This window comes from Eleutherodactylus coqui, chromosome 11, assembly GCF_035609145.1.
Source record: "Eleutherodactylus coqui strain aEleCoq1 chromosome 11, aEleCoq1.hap1, whole genome shotgun sequence".
Classification (NCBI taxonomy): domain Eukaryota; kingdom Metazoa; phylum Chordata; class Amphibia; order Anura; family Eleutherodactylidae; genus Eleutherodactylus; species Eleutherodactylus coqui.
Genome location: NC_089847.1, coordinates 100,669,038 through 100,691,631, shown reverse-complemented (window position 1 = coordinate 100,691,631; position 22,594 = coordinate 100,669,038). Strand labels below are relative to the sequence as shown.

General features: G+C 43.3%; 1 protein-coding gene across 1 annotated transcript in view; it reads right to left on the bottom strand.

Moving 5' to 3' along the window:
• The window catches only part of MYRF (myelin regulatory factor), a 161,331-nt gene extending 154,674 nt beyond the window's left edge, over positions 1 to 6,657 (bottom strand). The window contains exon 1 of the mRNA XM_066583152.1: positions 6,273 to 6,657. Within this exon, the coding sequence (XP_066439249.1) occupies positions 6,273 to 6,318 (46 nt within the window). The 5' untranslated portion in view covers positions 6,319 to 6,657. The remainder of the gene's footprint in view (positions 1 to 6,272) is intronic.
• Between the last annotated feature and the right edge of the window lie 15,937 nt (positions 6,658 to 22,594).

Here is a 22,594-nt window from a genome sequence, read left to right as displayed (position 1 = left end):
AAGGCAAAAAGCGTAAAAAAACCGCTAAAAAACAGAGGCAAAATGCTAATTTTTAGCATCTTGCCTCACAAAAAATGCAATAAAAGTGATCACAAAAGCCGTATATTCCCCAAAATGATACCAATAAATACTACAGCTCATCTCGCAAAAAATAAGCCCTCATAGGACTCCGTACATAGAAAAATAAAAAAGTTACAGGACTTTGAATGCAGCTATAGAGAAAAAAAAAAAGATTTCCAAAAAAAAAGGGGGTTTTATTGCAAAAAAGTGGAAAAACCTAAAAAGAATGTAAGAATTTTGGTAAAATTACCAAAAATCGCTTGGTCCTCAACGCCAAAATAGGCCATGTACTTAAGGTGTTAAGGGTTAAATATCTCAATAAATTAGTATTACAACATTCACAAAACAAAAAAAAAATCAGTTCACATTAGTGTCAATTCCTAACAGAGCGATGGACAGCTATGGCAGATCCATTTTTTTTAATGGATCCCTAAGAATCCTGATGGTTCCCATTGTGTTCTAATAGACTCCATCCGACTTCTGTTAAGATTGCAGTGAGCACCTCAACACTTTGTTCGGGGGGCTCACTGCTGTGAGCCCGACCGTGTCCCTATGAACGTCCGTGAAATTGTTCGGCGCATGACCGGGTATTTGACAAGGGGGTCTTGCGCAGTACCTGTTTTCTTTGTTGATATATCCCGCACCGTCACTTGTAATTGCGTATGGGCTGCAGGTATATATGCTACCATAGAGAACAATGGGCAATATGTTGCGTATTTCTGCGGTAAAATAAAACGTGGATTATGCAATTTCAACACGCTCATGTGATGGGAACTACGTAAAGCAATGCATTTGTTTGCCTGTGTATTACCACGGATCATACACTCGCGGAACCTGCTATTCAAGTCCGGTCATGTGACACCGGCCTCAGTCTGATCTGTTTAGATTTCTATTATCCACAATATTTTAAAACGTTACTTCCTCTTTAGGCAGTGTAGTGGCCCAGAGTTATTGGGGCCCCTCCATCAGTGTGAATGTATTTGACTTGTGCTTACTGTATTGTCAGTGTCTTCTATGTGTACGAATATGGTGTGTTTTGCACCTCTGCAGCACTGAATGGGTTACTGTCTGGGTTATGTCTGGAAATGTATCTTTTGTTAGTCATGTGATAGTGCTGTATATATGTGATTGCAAGGTGTGTGCAAGGAGTTAGTCTGTCAGTAAGAGAGTGCTTGGAGCTCTGCAAGTGAGACCTTCAACTCTGTGTGGTCCAGAATGAAAGAGGCTGAGAGGAAAGCCTACCCTGGGCCTGCTCTACCCGGGAGATGCCAGTGTTACCCTTAAACACTGAAAGAGAGAATGAGGAGCCGCCATGCAGCACACACCTTTCCAAATGTGAGTGATGACTTGTGGAGAGCTGGAGAGAGAAGGAAGAGTGTCGCCGGGATCAGGACCCACAGATAACTGGTACTGTGGATTTTCTTGTCTATCCGTGAATCCTCCCTGTCACACAACTTTGAGTTTTGCCCTGTTTTCCCCTCTGGTATGTATTACTGAAATGTAGCACATTATTGCAAGTAAACAAGTCTCACCGACCATTTCCGGTTTGGCTCTGAAAGTTAACTCCCTGTGTGTGGACTCTTTATTGCTAACAACTGGTATCACCACAGAGGATGGAATGGTGGCGTCACCCGTGACAAAAGGACTAAGCTAATCCACCAGTAGGTTTGCCTATTTAGTAGCCTGCCCTCGGCCCCTTGGACGTGTCTCTGGTTACCCTCCGGGTGGAAGATGGTAGAGCCACTGTGACAAGGCCCAAACCCTACCCCGCTGTCTCCTTGGCTGGGGCCTGCTCCTCGGACGCTGCAGCAGCTCTTAGATATTAATATAGCAGAAGCCTCTACTCCGACCTCCATGTAGTGGCCGGTGCTTGTAACTGCAGGCACAGCTCTCATTGAAATCAATGGGACCTGTGCCTGCAGTTGCAAGTGGCGGCCACTACACAGAGGTCGGCATGGAGGCTTCTGCTCCGACCTCTGGGTTTTTGCGGTGCTAAAAACATGCGCCCACTCAGCAGATCTGTCGGGGTCCCGAGCAACGGACCCCAGCTGATCAACTATTGATGACCTATCCTGATGTTAGGTCATCAATAGTGTTTATCCAACCTTATAAAATTGATGGCCTATCCTAGGATAGGCCAACAATATCTCATTGGTAGGGGGTCTGCAGCTCGGGATTTCCACTAATCAGCTGATTGAAGGTGTTATGATACTTCTAGAAGCGCTGAGACTTTTTCAGTGTTTACATCTGAGCACTGAAGAGGCCGTGGCTCCGCTATGAATGTCGTGGCCCCTTTAAATCAGTGAGAATCCAAAGTGGTGGACCCCTACCAATGAGATATTGGTGGCCTATCCCTTTTTTCTACAATGTTGACCTATCCTGCAGTCATCAATTTTACAAGGTGGGATAACCCTTTTAAGTTACCATATTGTCACAAGTCTTTAGCAAGGGCTCATTTTTTGCGGGATGTTCTGTAGTTTCTGATAGTGCCAATTTGGAATACATACGACTTTTTGATTGCTTTTTATTGCGTTTTTTCTGGGAGACAGGGTAACTAGAAAAGTGCATTTCTGGCGTTCTTTATTTTTTTTTTCGGACGACGTTCACCGACCGGGAAAAATAATGTGCTACTTTGATAGTTCGGACTTTTACGGACGCGGCGATAACAAATACATATTTTTAATTTATTATTTAGATTTTTTAATAATAGATATGGCAAAAGGGGGGTGATTTAAACTTTTACAACTTTTTTTTTTCAATTAAAAAAAACTTTATTGATTTTTTTACATTACTTTGAAGTCCCCCTGGGGGACTTTAACCCTTTCCAATCCACTGTCTGACCTCTGAAGACATTATGATTTAGGGCTGTACAGCTCCGATGTTGGAAGACGTCCGTTGGGGTTCTCTTATTGTATATTGCCAGCCTCTCTGCTGTTGGAGCCTATCCAACGTGTCACCTCATGTAGTACTGGCTTTAGCCAGCATATAGCGCTGTTGTAGAATGGCAGAAAAAGAGTAAGCGCCCTAGGAAAACCAGGATACAAATTGGATTGGAAAGGGTTAACATGCGATGCTTTGATCGCTCCTGCAGTATGATGTAATGCTATAGCATTACGTCATACTGCTTTTTGACAGGCAGTCTATCAAGCCACCTCACGGGGATGGCTTGATAGGTAGTCTGTTAAGGCAACCCTGGGGCCTTTCATTAGGCCCCCGGCTGCCATGACACCTGCATGGCTCCCCCGATCTCACCGCGGGGGAGCTGTGCGGGACCCCCGAACATTGTTTGGGGTATTTAAATGGTTAATAGCCGCGATCGGCCGCGCTGCCGCTCGCAGCTATTACCCGCAGGTGTCAGCTGTTATAAACAGCTGACGTCCGCACTATATGAAGAGAGGTTGCCACGTAACCTCTCTTCATACATACCCCGACGCTCCATGACATACCAGTACGTCATTGGTTGTGAAGGGGTTAAAATCTCTTTCACACTGCTGCTGCTGTAAATGCTGGGGATATTCCGTGCAGCTATTCCGCCACATGTGAACATACCCTAAGGCTATTATACATACCCTGTGCTTCACACAGGCACACACGCATTTGCGCGCATCGTTTTTGTGGAATGAACGATGCTTTTTTGGGCGCGCATCGGCGTATTTTACTGTACTTTTTGGGCCCACAAGACATGTTCAATTGCGCACGGCAAACAAAGACGCGTGATTGAAATGGCTAATTAGTCTTAATGTGTTCCAGATGTGGTCTTTTTCCTGCGCAGTTACATAGTATTTCACGTATGTCCTTCCGTATTACACATGCATTTGCACCCCCCCCCCCCATTGACTTCTATAGGGACCTTTGGTGCGCAAAAAACACAGAAAAATAGAACTTTTTTTGCGCAAACGAAATGCAGAAATGTGAACAAAGCCATTGAAATAAAACTGTTGTATTCTCTGTGTATTGTGCATGTGAATACGCCCATGTGAGGCCGGCCTAATGGTTATTATTATGGTTCAGCAACACACAGTAAGGACGGTACTTAAGCGGGCGGACCGGATTCTGCATGCGGGAGGCTCACAGTGGATTCCGGCTTTCAAAACAGTAAAGGCAACCGAAAATTGACAAACGCATTGAGGCGTATCCGTTGTGTATTTATGGAATGAATGATGCTCTTTTGCGCACGCCTTTTCGTATTTGTTAGTGTGAACTTCGCCTTATTGTGTTTCCTTCTACGCTCCGAGGACATCGCTGCATCCTTTACCATCCGGCGAGCGCCACGGCTTTGTGTTTTCCTATTCTGGTCACTGCTGCATTATAATACAACTACAGCTACAGTTGGCTTCTACTCCGAGAACAAAGCCCTAACGCTTTGATGTCTTCAGGCAGAAACGAAGATTGGGGGCCGTCATCCTTGTTTATACCTAATGACGTCAAAACAGCCTCATAAATGAATATTAAAGCGCCATCTATTATATATGTATATACACGTACATTCTACTAGTTTACCTCTTTTGTTAAAATATAACTATAAGTATCATTTATTTTCTAAGGATTTCTTTTCACACCCCCCCCCCTCCCAAAAATTAAGGAAATAATCATTTTGGTGCCGTAAGAAAAACATCCACTATTTTTCCTTCCATTGACTTCAATGTATCATTTGAATGCAATTTTTTCCACTATTAGGAACAGAGGTCATGTAATGTATTCACTGCCCAATAGTTCTGCCTCTGTTATAGCACCACTCGCAAATAGAAAAAAAAAAGTCGCCATGTTTTCACAAAGGCATGTAATATAAATACAGTGTTTCCCCGAAAATAAGACAGTGTCTTATATTAATTTTTGTTCAAAAAGGTTTAACTTTTTTATATGTATAGCTGCCTGGACACTATTTAAATTGACTTTTTTAATTAGTTGTTAGCAGGGCTTAATTTTGGAGTAGGGCTTATATTTCAAGCATCCTCAAAAAGCCTGAGATCATTTTTGCATCCTCCAAAATTCTGGAAAAGCATGCTAGGTCTTATTTTCAGGGTATGTCTTATTTTCAGGGAATAGTAGTTTGACTGTAAGTTACAGTGATTGTGTGGGATACATTCATTATAGTATTATAAACCTTCATTTTTTTTAAATGAACACATTTTTCTCAATTAACAACCAATTTATTCGTTATTGTTACTGGGCAGATGGAATTTCCCAAGAACACACATTGTATAATTGAATACAGTCCGAGAAAACGTCATCTACGTACTGGAAAAACAAAAGGTGACATTTTTGCTGGTAGTCTTTTTTTTTTTTCTAGCCGTACCAACTAAGCTGCTTTGTAGATAAACCTTGTAAATAGATTACATTTTTTCTGCGCGTAAAACTATCTACTAGCGTAATAAACCATAAACAACAATAGTAAAAATATTGCATAAAAAATATAAATAATCACATATTGTACTCAGGGCTAATCTGTCCAAAAGACTGCCACGGCTTCCGATACGCTCTCTAACTTTCAAAGCGAAACCATATAAAATTGGTCGTTCCTCGCATCTTTACGAAATATTATGCGAAACAGAATTGACACCGGATTTTCGCCGTCTTTATCTCTTCCAAGAATAATCTTCGTTACCTTGGCTTGGTCATGGTGAATATCAGACAAGGTGGCTGTAGGATATGCATATTATATTATATGAGGCACTGAAGTTGTCCTTCAAGAGTCTAACTATAAACGTCCCCAGGTGTGTTACCTGACACAGAGTTACAGATCAGCGATATGTCCGTGAAGGACACATTACAAAATTGCGACAAAGGTGCAATTCAGCACTTGGATTGACAATTTTTAGGTTTTGGGCCAAAGAAAATATGTTTAATCGAAACAAAAACATTTACCATAAAATAGTTCTCGTTGACTATGACTAATATGGACCAAGATTTTTGCCTGCGGGTCATTATCGGTTACAGTTTTCAATATGCCCGCAGCAATCTTCCATAGGACAATATCTCTTCATGAATGGTGCTACAAGATGCATGGCCTGATGTTCAATTCATATTGAACCCTTCGTCTCCTTATGTTTTTCTATACGGTGAAGCTACCTGTGACTCAAGACATATGATACAACTCAAGAAGTTGTGTTTCCAACATATGAAGCAAGCTCGTTGTGGATAAGCATCTCCAAAACTAAGCTCTCCATGGTTGGGTCTGCAGATTTCGAGATAGTTAACAAAGTTGTCCTTACCTTCAAAGAAGCGTTGTAAAGCCTCTGTCTCATCCACAACTTCCATGGCTCTGTCCTAGAGGTTATCCCACAGTCCTAGGAGTGTACAGTCCAAGTTGCCATGAAGCTACAGATCATTAGCCTTACCCAGAACCAGACAGTAGATCTTCTCGGTGAAGGTGTGATACTGCTGACAGTAGGTTGCACAGGTCACACTAGACTACTCAACAGAAAAGGATCAATGTAGGGACCTTTGCAGTCCAGTGACACTTCTCCCAGGGCTGGGACCCCCAGTCTCTAGTGAAGAACTTCCCCTCTTACTCCAGACTTTTTGTCCTCAATGCAGACCCTTGGAAAGGTTCGTATTAAAATAGCAAGAGATTCAACATGACTCTCTCTTGTTCTGCTTTCTCCGGGACCTTGAGAACTATTCCTTCTCTCCTTTCTTTGGGCAGTGTCAGGGTTAGTATAGTAACTTGTCTCCCTACTGCTCATTCCTAAGGGAGGATGCTTCCAGCAAGATGTTTTTGCCTCCCCCTACTGGATACTTTGAGAAATATCCGAAAATCACATAGAAATGTATTAGATCTGAATTTGGAAAGCATCTATCTTTTACACACTGTTTAGGGTCATTTTTTTTTTGTTTTCTTGCCCATAGAAATACATTGAAATTGGAGACCTTCAGTTTCAATCAGTTTCTCAATTTTCCCGTCTCCATTCCTTTTTTTGTTCCGATAACACTGGAAGAAAAACGCAGACGGCTGTGCTTTCATTTTCAGTTCAAAAATGTATCTTTTTTTATATTATGGTCAATGGGAGACTGGAAAAAAATGGGAAGCCATTCGTTCTCATCTGGTTTTCCATTCCATTTCTGTACCTGGTTTTATTTCGAAGTGGGCGCAGTGGGCAGGACACAATGGGAGAGAGAGAAAGGCAAACAAGCAGTTCAGAAAACGGATTCGCTTAAAATGCTGAAAAACAGAAGTGAAACGGAAATGAATAGAAAGCATACTTTGTTTTCTCTGAAGGATACGTTTGATGGATCCGCCAAAAAATGAAAGAATGATCTTTTTAAAATGTATAAATAGCATTTTTTTATATTAGTATATTTACACTAAAATAAAAGTACAGAAATGGGTTTATTTTGGATGTTTTTATAAATAATTTGTATAGTTCTGGATTACAGGACGGATACGGCGATGGTTTTTACGTATATATTTTTGTTTTATTCTCTAAATTATTTTTTTTTTACTTATTTTTGTAACTCTTTTTTATTTACCATCTATTACCCCCGTGATATCATATAAGACCTCTGGGGATCATTCACATTACCTTTTTTTTGTATTTCACACTTTTCCACTATAGTTGGGGCAACTACATCTACCGTAGATGCAGAGAAGACATCAGTCTCTAACAGAATTGATCAGGGTCTGCTAGGACCCTGCAGCTCTGCTGTGACAGGTGGCACGGGTTTACTGGGTTGCATTATGGAAATAATACTTACAATTTTACTGTTTAGTACATAGCGCTCAAGAACAAAAGTGATTAGGAAAGAAGTGTTTAGGAATCACACACATGGGTGATATTCCTGCGTAGGGTCCATCCAACGGCGATATGGATGGAATTTGCACAGGAAAAGAACCCATTCTTTTGAATGGGCTCATGCACATGAGCAATTTTCCACTTGGACTTGTTTTACTTTTAACTTATTGTTATGCGAGTCTTGTATGAGAATAGGACAAGTAATGTCGGATGGAGTGTGGGCGGGCTCATTACTGCATACGGCAGTGATTTTTTGACTGTGCATAACAACGTATCTGACGCATGCCCGACCTCACAGTGAAAACTGACACAAACATATAGAAACAGAATCATATGGATATCCGTTCTACATGTGCTTTTTTTCATTTTTTTGTGGAGGATACAAGAAAAAAAAAAAAAGTAATATGCGATTGTGTTTTTGGTTTTATTTTACTTCACTTACAATGTCGTAAAATACCATTTTTTTTCTACTGGCATTATGCTTATGGTTTTACCAAATATATATTTTTTGAAACATATAAAATTTAAAAGAATCACTTTTAGCGGACAAAAATGTATTTTTTTATTATTCATTTGCTTACAGTGTACAGCACCAACATGACTGGAAATCAGGTGCGTATCCACAGCTGATTTCATAATATTGGGCGCTCCCCCTCACCTCCTCCAAAAGTTCCCCTCTGCCTATTCCCAGTGGTCTGGTCAGGTGCGACACCGCTGCTCAGGTGATGCTGGCCAGGTGAGGCCACTACAGGCCGCTGCGACCGGAAGCTGGGCAGAGCTGACAGTAGTAAACTTCTGGAGGAGGTGAGGGGGAGCGCTGCATAGTATGAAATCAGCTGCAGGTACGCTGCTGATGTCCAGTGATAAAAAGCACTAAGATTATGGATTTTTACAATTTTTTGGTTGCACAAATGCTACAGAATTTACTCCCTGTGTTTTTTTTAAACTGTTCTGTTCTTTTTATAACAATGGAGGTAAAATCATGTCATGTTAAGCCCTGCCCCTGACCACACCCCTTTCCATCCCACTTTGACCCAGGGGAAATCCGGTCACCTTAAATTAACCTATCAGCATGGGATCATAGGAGGAAAAACACACAAACATAGAAGAACAAGCAAACTCCACTGATAATGTTTTTCTTACCTGGATTCATACTCAGGGCTCCAGTGCTAACCACTGAGTCATCCTGCTGCCTTTTTTTGGACTATTATATATTTTTTTCTTTCTAGACCTTATTGCATACTAGGTGATATACCATTTTGCAGTCGTCCCAAATCATTCGTAAGACCAAGCAGTAAAATCTGTAAAATCCAATCTGCGTATTCACTTTCAGTAAGTAGTTGTAATTCTATTGTAAACATCAGTGTAGCGTTCACGCACGGTTATCGAAGAAGTCTATGGAAGACTGGATGGAGAAAACGTTAACGGTCCGTTATATAAGGAGCGCGGTGGAGGGGACGTGGGAGGGAAAGTGCTGGGTGGGGGAGGTGGATTTGGGGAGAATTCTTGTGATCGGTTCTGGTTCCGATGTTCAAATTTTTTTTTTAAGGGTCTTAAAACCCTGGGACTGCTAACCAGAAAAAATGATGTTGCCTTTCTATTGCTATTAGAAGATAGAGAAGATAAGCAGCTGCCATGCACTTGTGGCCTCACCTATCTCTTAGAGGAACCAATGAACAGGAATGTTGCCAACCCATGTATCCCAACACATACAATGGCTGTCATATATATTAGGCCCTGTTCACATCATGGTTACAGCCTACTTTAGAAGCCTTCATCGAGAGAACGTCCCAATGTATCCCACAGTCCCCACAATTTACTATGAAAACTCCAGCTGGCACCCCTTAAAGGCCGTGGTGCATGTGTCCAAGATAGCAGGACCAAGATCATCCAAAACAAGGGACCGGCATTCATATTGGCAACAGTAGTGTCACTAGTATTGCCTGATGTGAGTAGTCATTGAAGAGATTGCAAACATGAGGGCTGGCCCTTTGTTTTGGAGTATCCACTGTATAGACAAGGTGAGATATGTCCCCAATAGTCTCATACCGTAAAAAATATATTGTATGGTATCTCTTTTACTGTATGGGATAACAGCCAACTATATTATTCCATACCATAGCTAGCCCAAAAGAGGTCAAAAGGACACTTTTTTGTCCTCTGTTGGGTGAAGGAAGCCCTATGGATACGTTTGGCCCATATTCTGGGAGTTTTCAGTGTATACACCACGCTTTGTCTTTGAATGGGTTCTGAATAGAGTTTTGGATTGTCGTTATATTAGACTCTGTTGACATCAGCACATGTCCAATTTATGGTAGGCACACATTATATGATACTGCTACTAGGCAAGAACCCCAGCCAATTTTTTGCCCATGACACACTATTGATCTTAATCTCATTCTACTATGGTTGATCAAAAAAGTTTGCCAATTGAAGTTCATAGTGGAATCAAAATGCTTGAACACTTTGGTGAAAGCTAAAAGAAGTTAAGAATGTCAGATTGACTTGTGGCAATTCACTTATGTGATGACAATTAGGAATAGGATTTCAAATCATATGATACATTGCATTACACTACTATATAAATTAGTGCAGCTTTGTCCCGCCAAATGAAGTTATTCGCTATTCACAGTCTAAGGGATAACTAGCTGATCGTGGTGAACTAAGGATCGTTACTGATCCTGGGAATGAGGATCTCGCAAGGCCCTGAATGAATGGTGTAGGTTGAGCATGTGCACTGCTACTCCATTCACTTCAACGGGACTGCCAGAGACAGCAAAGTGCTTCCACTTGGCCATCTCAAGCAATCCCATTGAAATGAATGGAGCATGGATGTGCAAGCTCAACTTCTGCTCCATTTATTAGGGAACCTTTGGGACTTCTGTTTTCAGGACTGGTTGGAGACCCAGTGGTCAGACTCCTGTAATGTCCACAGCGACCAAAGCACACGCTGAGATGTTAGCGGGGTAGAGATGGCACTTGTCACAGTGGCACTACTAAACTCCTCCCCAGAGGGACATGCGTAACCTCAGCCAAGGCACCGCTAGGATTATTTCAGGCAATGCAGGGGTAGCAGTTACCTGAATAGATGTGTAGTGGACTGAAGAAGTTGTCACTCATGTTGCCACCGTTCCTTCACAACGTTGGTTGTCCGGCTGGAAAATAATAGTCCACACACAATGAAAATTGAATACCTCAATCACTGGGAACGGGCAGTAACTGTAACTTTACTTCTTCAAATATAACTTTCACACACCAGTGCAGGAATAACAGTTGAGCAAGGTCAGGGAGGATAACATAGGATGACACCGGGCCTACAGTCCTAATTATCTGTATGACGCCGATCCTGGACACACACACTCCGGGACACAGGATGACACTGAGCCTATAAGCTGAGTTATCTGTAAAGCTCTGCTCCAGGACAGATACACACCAGAAGTGGGAAGAACACTCTGCTGACACTCACTTGTAGACGGAACACTGTACGGCGGGTTCCTTACTTCCACTCACTTAAGGTAGGGGTCCTGGGATGGGGACATCAGGATACCTCGCCTCAGCTTCCATTCTTCACCACATGAGGGTTGAAGGTACCCCCATGTGGCCGGCACTCTATCTCAAGGAACGCAGAAGAACAGACAGCCAAAACAGAAGAAATGGAACTCTCTGCACACCTGTTGCAAACACATATATAGGGCAAAATAACGTGACAAGGCACATGATACATTTTCCAGACATATCCAAACATTCACAGACATTAATCTCTTACATGCTGCAGCTGTGCAATACACATAACTAAAGACAAGACAGTTTTCCCAGTGCATCTACACTGAAGACATAACATGTATGACTATTATGGAGGGGCCAGATATATAGACTTCGGGCCCCTACACTTCCACGGATAGAGGATAACTTCATTTTTCGTGACAACCCTTTTAACTCCTTGAAGATCTGACATTTTTCATTTTAGGTTTGTTTGTTCCCGCCTTTCAAGAACCATAACTTTGTCTAAAGGCTTGTATTTAGTAGGACAAGTTGTATTTTTCAATGGCATCATTAAATGTACCATAAATGGTCACGAACCGTCACACCCAACAATTAAATAGACATGGGGTACTGGTGCATCTTGCCTCCACCAGAAGTATGGGTGGAGACATAGAGATTGCATGTAGCCACCCTTGTAACACCCTCAAGCTTCTGATTGGCTAGGGTGCTCTTCTGAGTATACAGTAGTATCCTAAAATGTGACAGCGCAGCCTCAAGCACATTGCAGAGACCACTGGGGAGACTAACCGCTTGCCCGGAGAGCACATAAATCGCATGGTGCCAGAACCGAAGATGGGAGGGTGCCGAGGACTGTGACAGCAGGCCAAGGAGCTCTGATGACATGCAGCCAGGTAGGAGCAGAGTGACTGCCAAGCGGGGAGGCCGGTGGAGGGGAGAGTCACAGCGGGACCCCGAGCACAGGGGCCGCAGATGCCTCATAGGTGCAGATGGCTGAACACTGACAGTGAGGGCATAGCAAGGACGTTGACACCAGCATGGAGAGTGGGTCGTCAGCACAAGCCGGGTCACAGGCAGGGGAGATGGGAGCCAAGATACTCACAGGCTCGCAAGCGGAGATGCAAGCGAACATGCGACAGTGTCAGGAGCAGGGATGAGAGCAGCAGCCAATCACCATCTGTGGGCGTCACCTGGCACTCCCCTCTCTGTCAACCCGGCTAACCCATGTCTCCACCCATACTTCCGGTAGAGACAAGATGCACCAGTACATAGACATGGGGAGGTACCCCTTGTATATGAACAGCCAATCCAAAAGTGGAGGCCAGAACTCTGTGAGATGCTTCACAAATAATAGGGAGCAAAATCCTTGATAAATGGATCCATGAGCACTTGCCTTTAATGGGCAGGTCAATGTGCCAATCATATTAACGTCTTTTTAGAGCACTACGATATTACAGGATATAGACATTGAATAATCAGCGGAGTTGTTGATCCGGGTCTTGCAGTCTTTCAGCCTAACATATTGTGTTACTATGTTTGCATGATAGCGCTGTCAGTGCAAGTGTGAATAAGGAGTAAGTGCTCACAGCTAGATAGTTGAGACAACTTCACCAGTTTGGCTGCCTGTCCACGGGCGAGTTTGCATTGCGCTTCCCCCCTGTCCACGAGCGGAGAAGCATTGTGATTCTCCGCTCGCGGCTGGCAAATTGCAGCATGCTGCGATTTCCCGTGACTCTCCGCGGTCCTACGTGGTCCATCCCACAGGTAGGCTGACCAGCAGAGATCTGTGTGGCAGCTTCTGCTCCTGGGCGGCGGCTCCCGTGGCGGATCTCCGCCGTGGGATACCACTACGCCCGTGGACAGGCAGCCTTTGCTGTGCATTCCCCAGCATGTATTCTGGTGCTTGCCCAATACATCTAATGTCTTAGAAAACAATCACTTAACTATCAGTTAATACCTAAGTGTCGCACAAAGTTAGTACTTGAAGAGTGTATTATATAGACCAGATACATGTATTCAGCCCAGTTAGTGTGAAGATGTTGAAAAGGAGCATTCTTATTGCAAAGTTTGTGTCATACATAATACATGTCCCAAAATTGGGGTACTTGCATGCAGTAAATGTAGAAGCTGTTACATCAGCATATCAAATTCCTATAATTTAGAATATGGATAGATGCTCCAATCTGGGGTGATATAATATCCATACATCACTATGGGTATATGAGAGTGATCGGTGGAGTCTAAGAGTAACTATGCATACTCCATTGTTCATAATAATAGCGGGTATATAGATATATATGACTACTTTTGCCCCTAAAGGTGAGTAGTTATACGAAGGCTGAATGTGAAAAGCCTTCATTAAGGCTATTTGGGTTCATACTTTGAAGTCTGTAAATCTACCTAGCCTAAAAGGCGTCTATCTAGGTTGCCTCTACGTGGTCCCAATTTTAGTTGGCATAATCCCTGGAATCTGAGGCAATTGCTATAACCACCATGGTAACTATTGACCTGTTTTGCTACTGAGGTGTCAATATGTGTTCGCACACAACTAAGATCTTTAGATATACATTTTCTAAACTCTTGACAGGTTTTTCCCACGTGAAATCTGCGGCACGCACACTGTGCCACGTGTATAATGCCCATAGTTCTAAAATTAATGAATTGTCTAATATGGTATTTCCTGCCATATATAGGGTTGACAATAAATTTAGATCTGACAACCACTATACAACTTGAGCAGCTACCACATGGATAACATCCTACACTCATATCCCGTAACCAGATTTGAGCCCCTCCTGTATGTGACACTAGGTTATATTGAGATGACTGGCTCCAGGCCAGGATCTGCCCGTAAAATTGGCCAAAATCCTGTTTCTTCAAGACCCAGTCAGAGTAACCATCATATGTTCCTATACATCTTTATGTTGACATGTCTGTTTTCATTTTTTCCCCTATGATAGGCAAAATCTATGGCAAAAAGCAGAATACAACTTTGCGACCGAGAGAAGATATCTTGGAATCAGAAGTAAATACCGATAATCAGAAGACTCAAACAGCTGGATGGATAACCCCGGGCTCTAAACATTCTACAGAGGTTATCGCACGCATCTTCAGAAGATCTATTACTACAACAACTTCTTCTATCCCTTAAGTATTGTCCAGTTGGTATCCCCCTTCTAAGTGCGGAGGGTTGGCAGCTATTCCAGGATAGAAGACCATTGGTGGTCGTAGATTTCCTAAAGGTGGTAGTTTGTAGTGAGCCCTTAGATAGTCATTGAGAGAGATGGAGAAAGTTGTAAGTCGTGTCTTATTTTATGTAAGGTGAAATGCATGCCAATATCATTGCTGTTCAACAAGCCGATATAGTCAGAAAAAATTGTATTATTGCCACCCCATAGGATAAGTATGTCATCTATGAAGTGTCCTCAGAAAATAATATGATTAGTGTATAAATCAAGAGTATCTGAGAAAACGATAGTGGATTCCCACCACCCAAGAAATAGATTTGCACATGTCGGTGCACACACCGTCCCCATGGCTACGCCACATCCAATGCATAGATGTCCGGCAGCACTCAAACACAGCTTTCCCAAATGAGCAAGGTAGATATATGCACAGCCACCAGTCAGTGGAATCATGGACCTCCAATCCCGGGTCAATCCATAACAGTAAGGCAAAAGCGGCGGCATCAAAGGTGTAGAATAAAGTTTAAAATCCTTTTATTGCTTCCATATAGTAAAAGGCAACGTTTCGACTACATGTCTTTTCCAAGCCTGAACATTGCTGACACAATCTAAGTCAAATATACAGCACCTACATACAAACGGACCAATCTGGTCAAACACCCCACCGACCAATACATAATAATACAATCCACCTGACCATACCAGCATGTGATAGGTGGATGTCGTCTCCTTGATCAACTTCTCCATGTCTCCAAACGAGGCATTTTCAATTCAGTACAAACTACCCAGGTGTGCACTCACCCTAATTTTAACCTGAAGCCATCAGAGCCATCCATAGCGGAAGTAAAGGAGTATATCCGGTGTCAGAGAATCAGCTACTATTTAACGGATGCCACAACTAAGATGGCGGATCTTCCCATTATTGCATATGCGTCAGAGTGTCGGACGCCTTCATTAACAGAGGGCGCGTCATTGTTCTTGTCCCAGAATAGAGACCACAACCAAGATGGCCACCGATCCCCTTACTGAGCATGTGCCAAAGCAACAAACTGCATTCAATGATAGAGAGCACATCATTGTAGTGCCCTAGGTCAGGCGTTTGCCACAACGAAGATGGCCACCATTGTCATTACCGCGCTTGCGCCAGAAAGTGTGTTCTATCTTATTCTAAAAGATCTATAACACCTTAAACCATATTTAGATCGGCTGGCACACTATCCAGTATGTGTGTGTGTGCGTCCGCGCTAAAGCGCATCCACATAGCGCCCGTACTCTTGTCAACACATGTGGCAGAGAAGTATTGATAATCTGTGCGAACACTATACCATCTTCTAAGAATAAATCCGTATTGAAAAATAAAAGACACATAGTCACCAATGGTTACGCCAGACGTTTGCTGAAGAAAGTATCATCGAACAAAAAAATTGTCAGTAAAAGCAAAATCAAGAAGAGAAAGAAGGAAGTCGTTGTGTGTGGAAAGTTGTGTGCCCCTAGTGTTCAGGAAATGTGTGCCGGCTCGTAGGCCCAAGATGCGATCGGTGTTACTGTATAAGCTTTTTAACATCTATGCTTTCAAAGAGGACACCAGGTGGGACATGTATTTCATGGATTTTTGCTATGGTATCCTTAGTGTCACCGAGGTAGGATGGAAGGGATTCCACAAATGGCGAAAATATATGATCTAAATAGATACTTTACCATTCCTACACTTTAGCTGGCTGTAGATAGTGCCTAGGTAAGTGAACGCACTAGTCCAATTGTTTAACCCCATAACTTTATTTTATGGGTCAGTACTAGAGATGAGCGAGCATACTCGCTAAGGCAAACTACTCGAGCGAGTAGTGCCATATGCGAGTATCTGCCCGCTCGTCTCTAAAGATTCGGCTGCCGGTGGGGGGTGGGAAGCGGCGGGGGAGAGCGGGGAGGAACCGAGAGGAGATCTCTCTCTCACTCTCTCCCCCCCCCCGCTCCTCCTGCAACTCACCTCTCACCCGCGCCGACACCCGAATCTTTAGAGACAAGCAGGCAGGTACTCGCATATGGCACTACTCGCTCGAGTAGTTTGCCTTAGCGAGTATGCTCGCTCATCTCTATTTACCATTCCTACATGTTAGCTGGCTGTAAATAGTGCCTAGGTAAGTGAACACAGTAGTCCAATTGTTTAACCCCTTAACTTTATTTTATGGGTCAGTACGATTTTGATGATACAAAATTTTTATTTTTGTTTTGCGGTACTACTGTTAAAAAATAAAAAATCTTTGGAAAAAAAAATAGTTATTTTCTGTCTCCATCTTCTGACCTATAACCTATTCTGTCTCCATAACCTATTTAATTTTATCATCAATAGAGTTGTGTGGGGTTCATTTATTGCTTGACATCCTGTACTTTCTTTCGGTACCATTTTGGAATCCTTACAACTTCTTGATCACTTATTAAAATTTTTACTTGGAGACGGGGTGACCCCCCAAAAAAGTACAATTCTAACGTGTATTTTTTTTTTTCTGGTGACATTTACCGTTTGGGGTAAATAATATGTTACTTTGATAGATCAGACTTTTGTGGACACAGCAATGCCAAAGATGTTTTTTTTTTTCATTTTTATTATAAATATGAGAAAAGGGGGGTTAAACCATTACCTTTTTTTAATAATAAAAAAACTTTCAACTTTACTTTTTTTCAACGTTCCTATAAGGGACTTGAACTTGTAATCATTTCATCACTCCTGCAGTATGATGTAATCCCATACCGTGAACTGATAAGCAGTCTATCAAGCCATGCCAGTGGTGTGTCTTTCAGTTGCAATATCAGACCTGGAGGCTTTTAGAAGGCCCCCGGTTGCCATGACAACTGAACGGCGACCCACAATCTTATCATGGGGGAGCAGTTTGGCACCCCCAAACTTGGATTGTGGCATTTAAGCTTTTTATTCATGACATAAAAGTGGGTGCATATATGTAATCTGGTTTCCTGTAGATTTTAGTTCCTTATAGAGAACTAGCTTGTTACCCGCGTGGAATCTGTGTTTTGCTGTATATTGAAACATAAAAAGTTGAAATAGTGAAAGGAATGTGACTGGGATATGCCATGTCAGCACAGTTCTGTACACTGCGGTTTTTGGTCCAGGGGTCTCTACTAGAGATGAGCGAGCGTACTCGCTAAGGCAAACTACTCGAGCAGGCAGTGCCTTATGCGAGTACCTGCCCGCTTGTCTCTAAAGATTCGGCTGCTGGCGGGGAGCGGCGGGGGAGAGCGGGGAGGAACGGAGGGGAGATCTCTCTCTCACTCTCTCCCCCCTGCTCACTCCCGCAAATCACCGCTCTCCCCCGCCGGCACCCGAATCTTTTGAGACGAGCGGGCAGGAACTCGCATAAGGCAATACTCGCTCGAGTAGTTTGCCTTAGCGTGTACGCTCGCTCATCTCTAGTCTCTACTGCTCCTGTCTTTCAGCTTGTTGATGCCTTCTTGCCTCAGCGCGGTCATCAGATTTTTAGACTCTATTCACTTGCGCATTTATAATATTAGCATGGATCAGCATGCACCCTTGTACTAAAACATCCACCTACAGATGTAGCAATCCCTACCATGACTAATACACCGCAATAACTTGATTGACAGCATTGTTGTACGTTGCAGATGAGCTACAATAATGCGCTAAATGTTAAGTTAATGTTTGCTCCATCTGTATTATGAGGCAGAATGACTATGTTTTGTGGTGAATTACTGAAATCTCACTGCCTGCCTACGTGAAAGGAGTGCCCTATTTGTCTTATTGATTAGGGTTATAATGGGAAAGTCTGTGCTAAAGGGGTGGAAGGTGCATTCCTGGATGAAGCACCAGGCTGGCTGAAAAAAGAACTAACGATTTTCTCTAAATGAATCATGAAATGAGACAATCCCACCCACTGCAGCAGACAGGTCTGCACTGCACCCTAGGAAGTTGACTAAACTATTACACAGTCTTATCTTGGTCATTTTACTAGTTGAGAAATATTTATAGGCAGCAGTATAAACTAGAATTGTTGTAGGCTTAATATATAGTCAATTGGCTGGAGCCCGGGCACCCACTGTGAGTGCCACAACACAGGGGTACGAAGCAGAAGCAGTTAGTTCTGACCCCAGTGTAGTGGTTGGTGCTCAAAACTGCAGGCTAGGGTCTCAATAAAATCAATGATAGCTATACCTGCAATTACAAGCACGAACCCCTAGTGTCTGTTAGGGCACCTACTGTCAGCCCCATATCAACTGTTGGAACGCAAACCAATCAACTATTGATGACCTATCCTGAGGATATATATATATGTGATTTAAAGGGGTTGTTAGAAGATAGGAAGTTATCTCCTATCCTAGACCTGGGGTCCCCAACTCCAGTCCTCAGGGACCACCAACAGGTCATATTTTCAGGATATCCTATGGTAAGAACCCCTGTGGCAAAGTCTGAGGCACCGACAATAATTACATCACCTGTGCAACACTGAGGAAATCCTGAAAACATGACCTGTTGCCGGCCCTGAGGACCGGAGTTGGGGAACACTGTCCTAGACTATTGTGAAGCAACACCCTTTAACCCTTTCCAATCCAATTTGTATCCTGGTTTTCCTAGGGGGGCTTACTCTTTTTCTGCCATTATACAACAGTGCTATCTGCTGGCTAAAGCCAGTACTGCATGAGGTGACACGTTGGATAGGCTCCGCCAGCAGAGAGGCTGGCAATATACAGTAAGAGAATCCCGACGGATGTCTTTCAACATTGGAGCTGTACAGCCTTAAATTATAATGTCTTAAGATGTCAGGTAGTGGATTGGAAAGGGTTAAAAGAAGTTTTCCAGGGAAATACTATTGATGTTGGTATCCTCAGTTGATCGGTTGCAGTCTGAAGCTTTATAGGGCGCCCACTGTAAGCACCACAACATAGAGTAGTTGTGTAGTCGTCGGTGCTCATAATTGCAGGTGTAGCTGTCATTGATTTTAATGAAACCCCAGCCTGCAATTACAAGTACAGACCACTGGGGTCAGACCTAACTGCTTCTGCTTCATACCCCTGTGTGCTGTGACACTGACAGTGGGCGCCCGATCAGCTGATCGGGCAGGAACCCACGCGGTGGACTCCTACCGATCAACTACTGATATCTATCCTGAGGACAGGTCATCAATAGGATTTGCCTGGAAAGCCCTTTTAAGGGTAAGATATAAGATATACTGTTGCAGAAAGTTATCACATTCAAGGTAAACTTTGCAACATGTATTTTGTCCAACACCCTCCTGTCTCAGGATGAAGGGGTATAACAGACTAACAACAACATGGGGTCCCTTTCCTCTATTTATTCTCCTGGAGTATAAAACATAGTGAGACTTTACCAAAAGACTTGGGCCAATTGTTCTGTCTTAGAATAGTCATTTGTGTTACATAACATTTTTGTGACTTTTTAGAAAACATTTCTTTCCACTCTAAAAAAAAAAGGTGGCCTGGTCTTGGTAAGCGGCCCGACAGATAAACTATAATTTACATCAGAAACCGGCATAAATTATAGTTTAACTCTACGCCAGCCGATTTGCTTTCCTTATGCTCCGAGGGGAAAAAAATGCACCAACTTTATCATGAAGTGCAACTGCCTAGGGTATAAAAGAGAGGGAGCCAATGTAATGGACTCCTACCCATGGGTATTACTTCAGGGAAATGACTCTCTACCCATGCATACGGCTGGAGTTGGGAGGGTGTAGTGCGTGGACCTGTCACAGTGGCACTTACCAACTCCGGGCCCTGGAAGGAGTTACCGCAGCAGAGGATAGGGCCAGTAGTCCTCAGGATGAGGGGAGTAGTAGTTGTCAAGTTCATGATGCCACCGTTCCACACACCGTCATTCACACACGGTGGATTAATAAACACTGGACAAGTGTGTCGTACCTCGGGTCCTCCGGAACGGCTGAGGCCCGATAAAACTTTACTTAGTTTAAACTTTGCAAAACAGGTAATTACAGGTACATTCAGGACAGTAGTTACAGGCAGAAGCTCAGAGGTTGGGAGGCAAAAATACACAGGAACAATACGTGTAGTCCACGTTATCTATATGTCACTGGTCCTGGACACTATATATACTCCGGAGGAGGTAAAAAGACAAGATCCTCTCGACATACTCTCTGGCAAGACAAAATTACTTAGAAGAAGACAGTTTAAATGCACCCCGCATATTCTCCGTGTGGGTGTCACAATCACGTACTTCTGTGTGGGGATCCTATTGGTGGACAGCCACACAGGAAAAATAACAGCGACAATGTGAGCAGGTACCTGGTTCAGTAGCAATTTGGGCTTGGTGTGCGCTCTCTCTCTATGGACGGTACTCACTTCTCTACATCCATACTCCATACGCTATGGGATGTCGTTCCTCCTCTTCCATCTTCACCAAATCGAAGCTGATGGTGCTTCTATGCAGCTCTGTTAGCACTCCAGGTGAGCAAGATGGAACTCGCTCCAACCCAGGAGATAGACCACGTCCCGCTCTCAGACACTCACTTTTAAACCTCACTTGTACCACATGACAGGATAAGATAGATACGCTCAGCATGCAGCACAGCTGACAGGCAATGATTTTAAGGGAGATAACCCTTCAGACGCTGCAGCTGTGCAACACACATACAGAAAATAGACACGACAGCTTTGCACAGTGCATCCACAAGACAATACATGAACGACAGTCATGGAAGGGACCAGGATGTTGTACTGGGACACTACAGAAGCAGCATCTCTTAATAAATTAGGCGCATCTTACGCAAACAATCCTTAGATTAAGGCCGCCGCATGAAACGCCGATCTTAATAAATCCGGGCCATAGTCTTCCTGAGTTGCCAATAAGACAAAGGAAGAACAGTTTATACAAGACCCTGTTTGTGGTTCTGGTCTAGTGCAGTGGTGGGGGGCACAGAGGACAGAAAACAATAGTCTGCAGAGAATAACAGAGTCCCATCTCAAAGAATGGACCCATTACTATCCCCAACGACTCCTCCCTGCACAGCTGTGAGAAGGGCACAGATATATAAATATATATGGATTTCTCTGCAGAGGACATGTGCACTTTGGGTCCTGAACAAAACCTCATTGTCTCCCTTTCTTCTGTAGGGAATAGAATAGCTGCACAGAGTAAAACTGGCGCCCTCCCTTCTCCGGGCAGGCGGGGAGCAGCATCTTCACTAGTTATTACAGGGGCTGTTATCTTTTATGAATCGCTTTCTGCATCTGGCCAGGAAGAGTTGAGAGTTTGTGACTTGTCCCAGTGTCCTGCCACTAAGACAGATGCAAGAATATTGCCAGGCTATTAACTCTGACACTGCCTGTCATAAGCAATGGCAAATCAGGATGGAGTGCAAGTCCAGCTTCCAATTCACAAAGCGAAGGCTCGTGGCAACAATATGGGAAGAGGAAGGCTTGGGGGACAACACAGTTTTACTCCCATATCAGAATTTGAAACTTTTTTTGTTATATTAGAACGTTAATACTTAGCCAAATCCCTAGGCTTTAAAGGGAGTCTAGCAGGTTGAACATACTGTCCAGACTGCAGGCATCATGTTATAGAGGAGCGGAGCAGATTGATATATAGTTTTATGGCAAATGATTCAGTAGAACTTGTATTTTATTCATTTATATCTCTGCTCATCCTAAGCTGAACAGTCCAGTGGGCGGGGCTATCAGTGATTGTCAGCTGTGTATGACTGTACATACAGGGGTAGCTGTCAATCTCTGATAGCTCCGCCCACTGGACTGTTCTACTGAATCATTCGTCATAAAACTATATATCAGTCTGCTCAGCTCCTCCTGCTTTATAACATGATGCCTGCAGTTTGGACACAATGTTTGAGCTGACAGATTCCCTTTAAGGCAGCTTCCATGGTAGAGCTTTTTAACATCCCTGTCCCTCATGACATCATATAAGACCTCTGGGGGTCATTCACATTCTTATTTTTTTTATTATACACTTTTCCACTGTAGCTGGGGCATCCATACAAGCCCCAGTTTCAGGGGAAAGCATACTCCTGTAGTGACAGTAGTCACTAACAGAGCTGATTGGGGTCTGCTGGACCCTGCAGCACTGTCTTGGCAGGGAGCATCCGGCGGTGACATGATTAC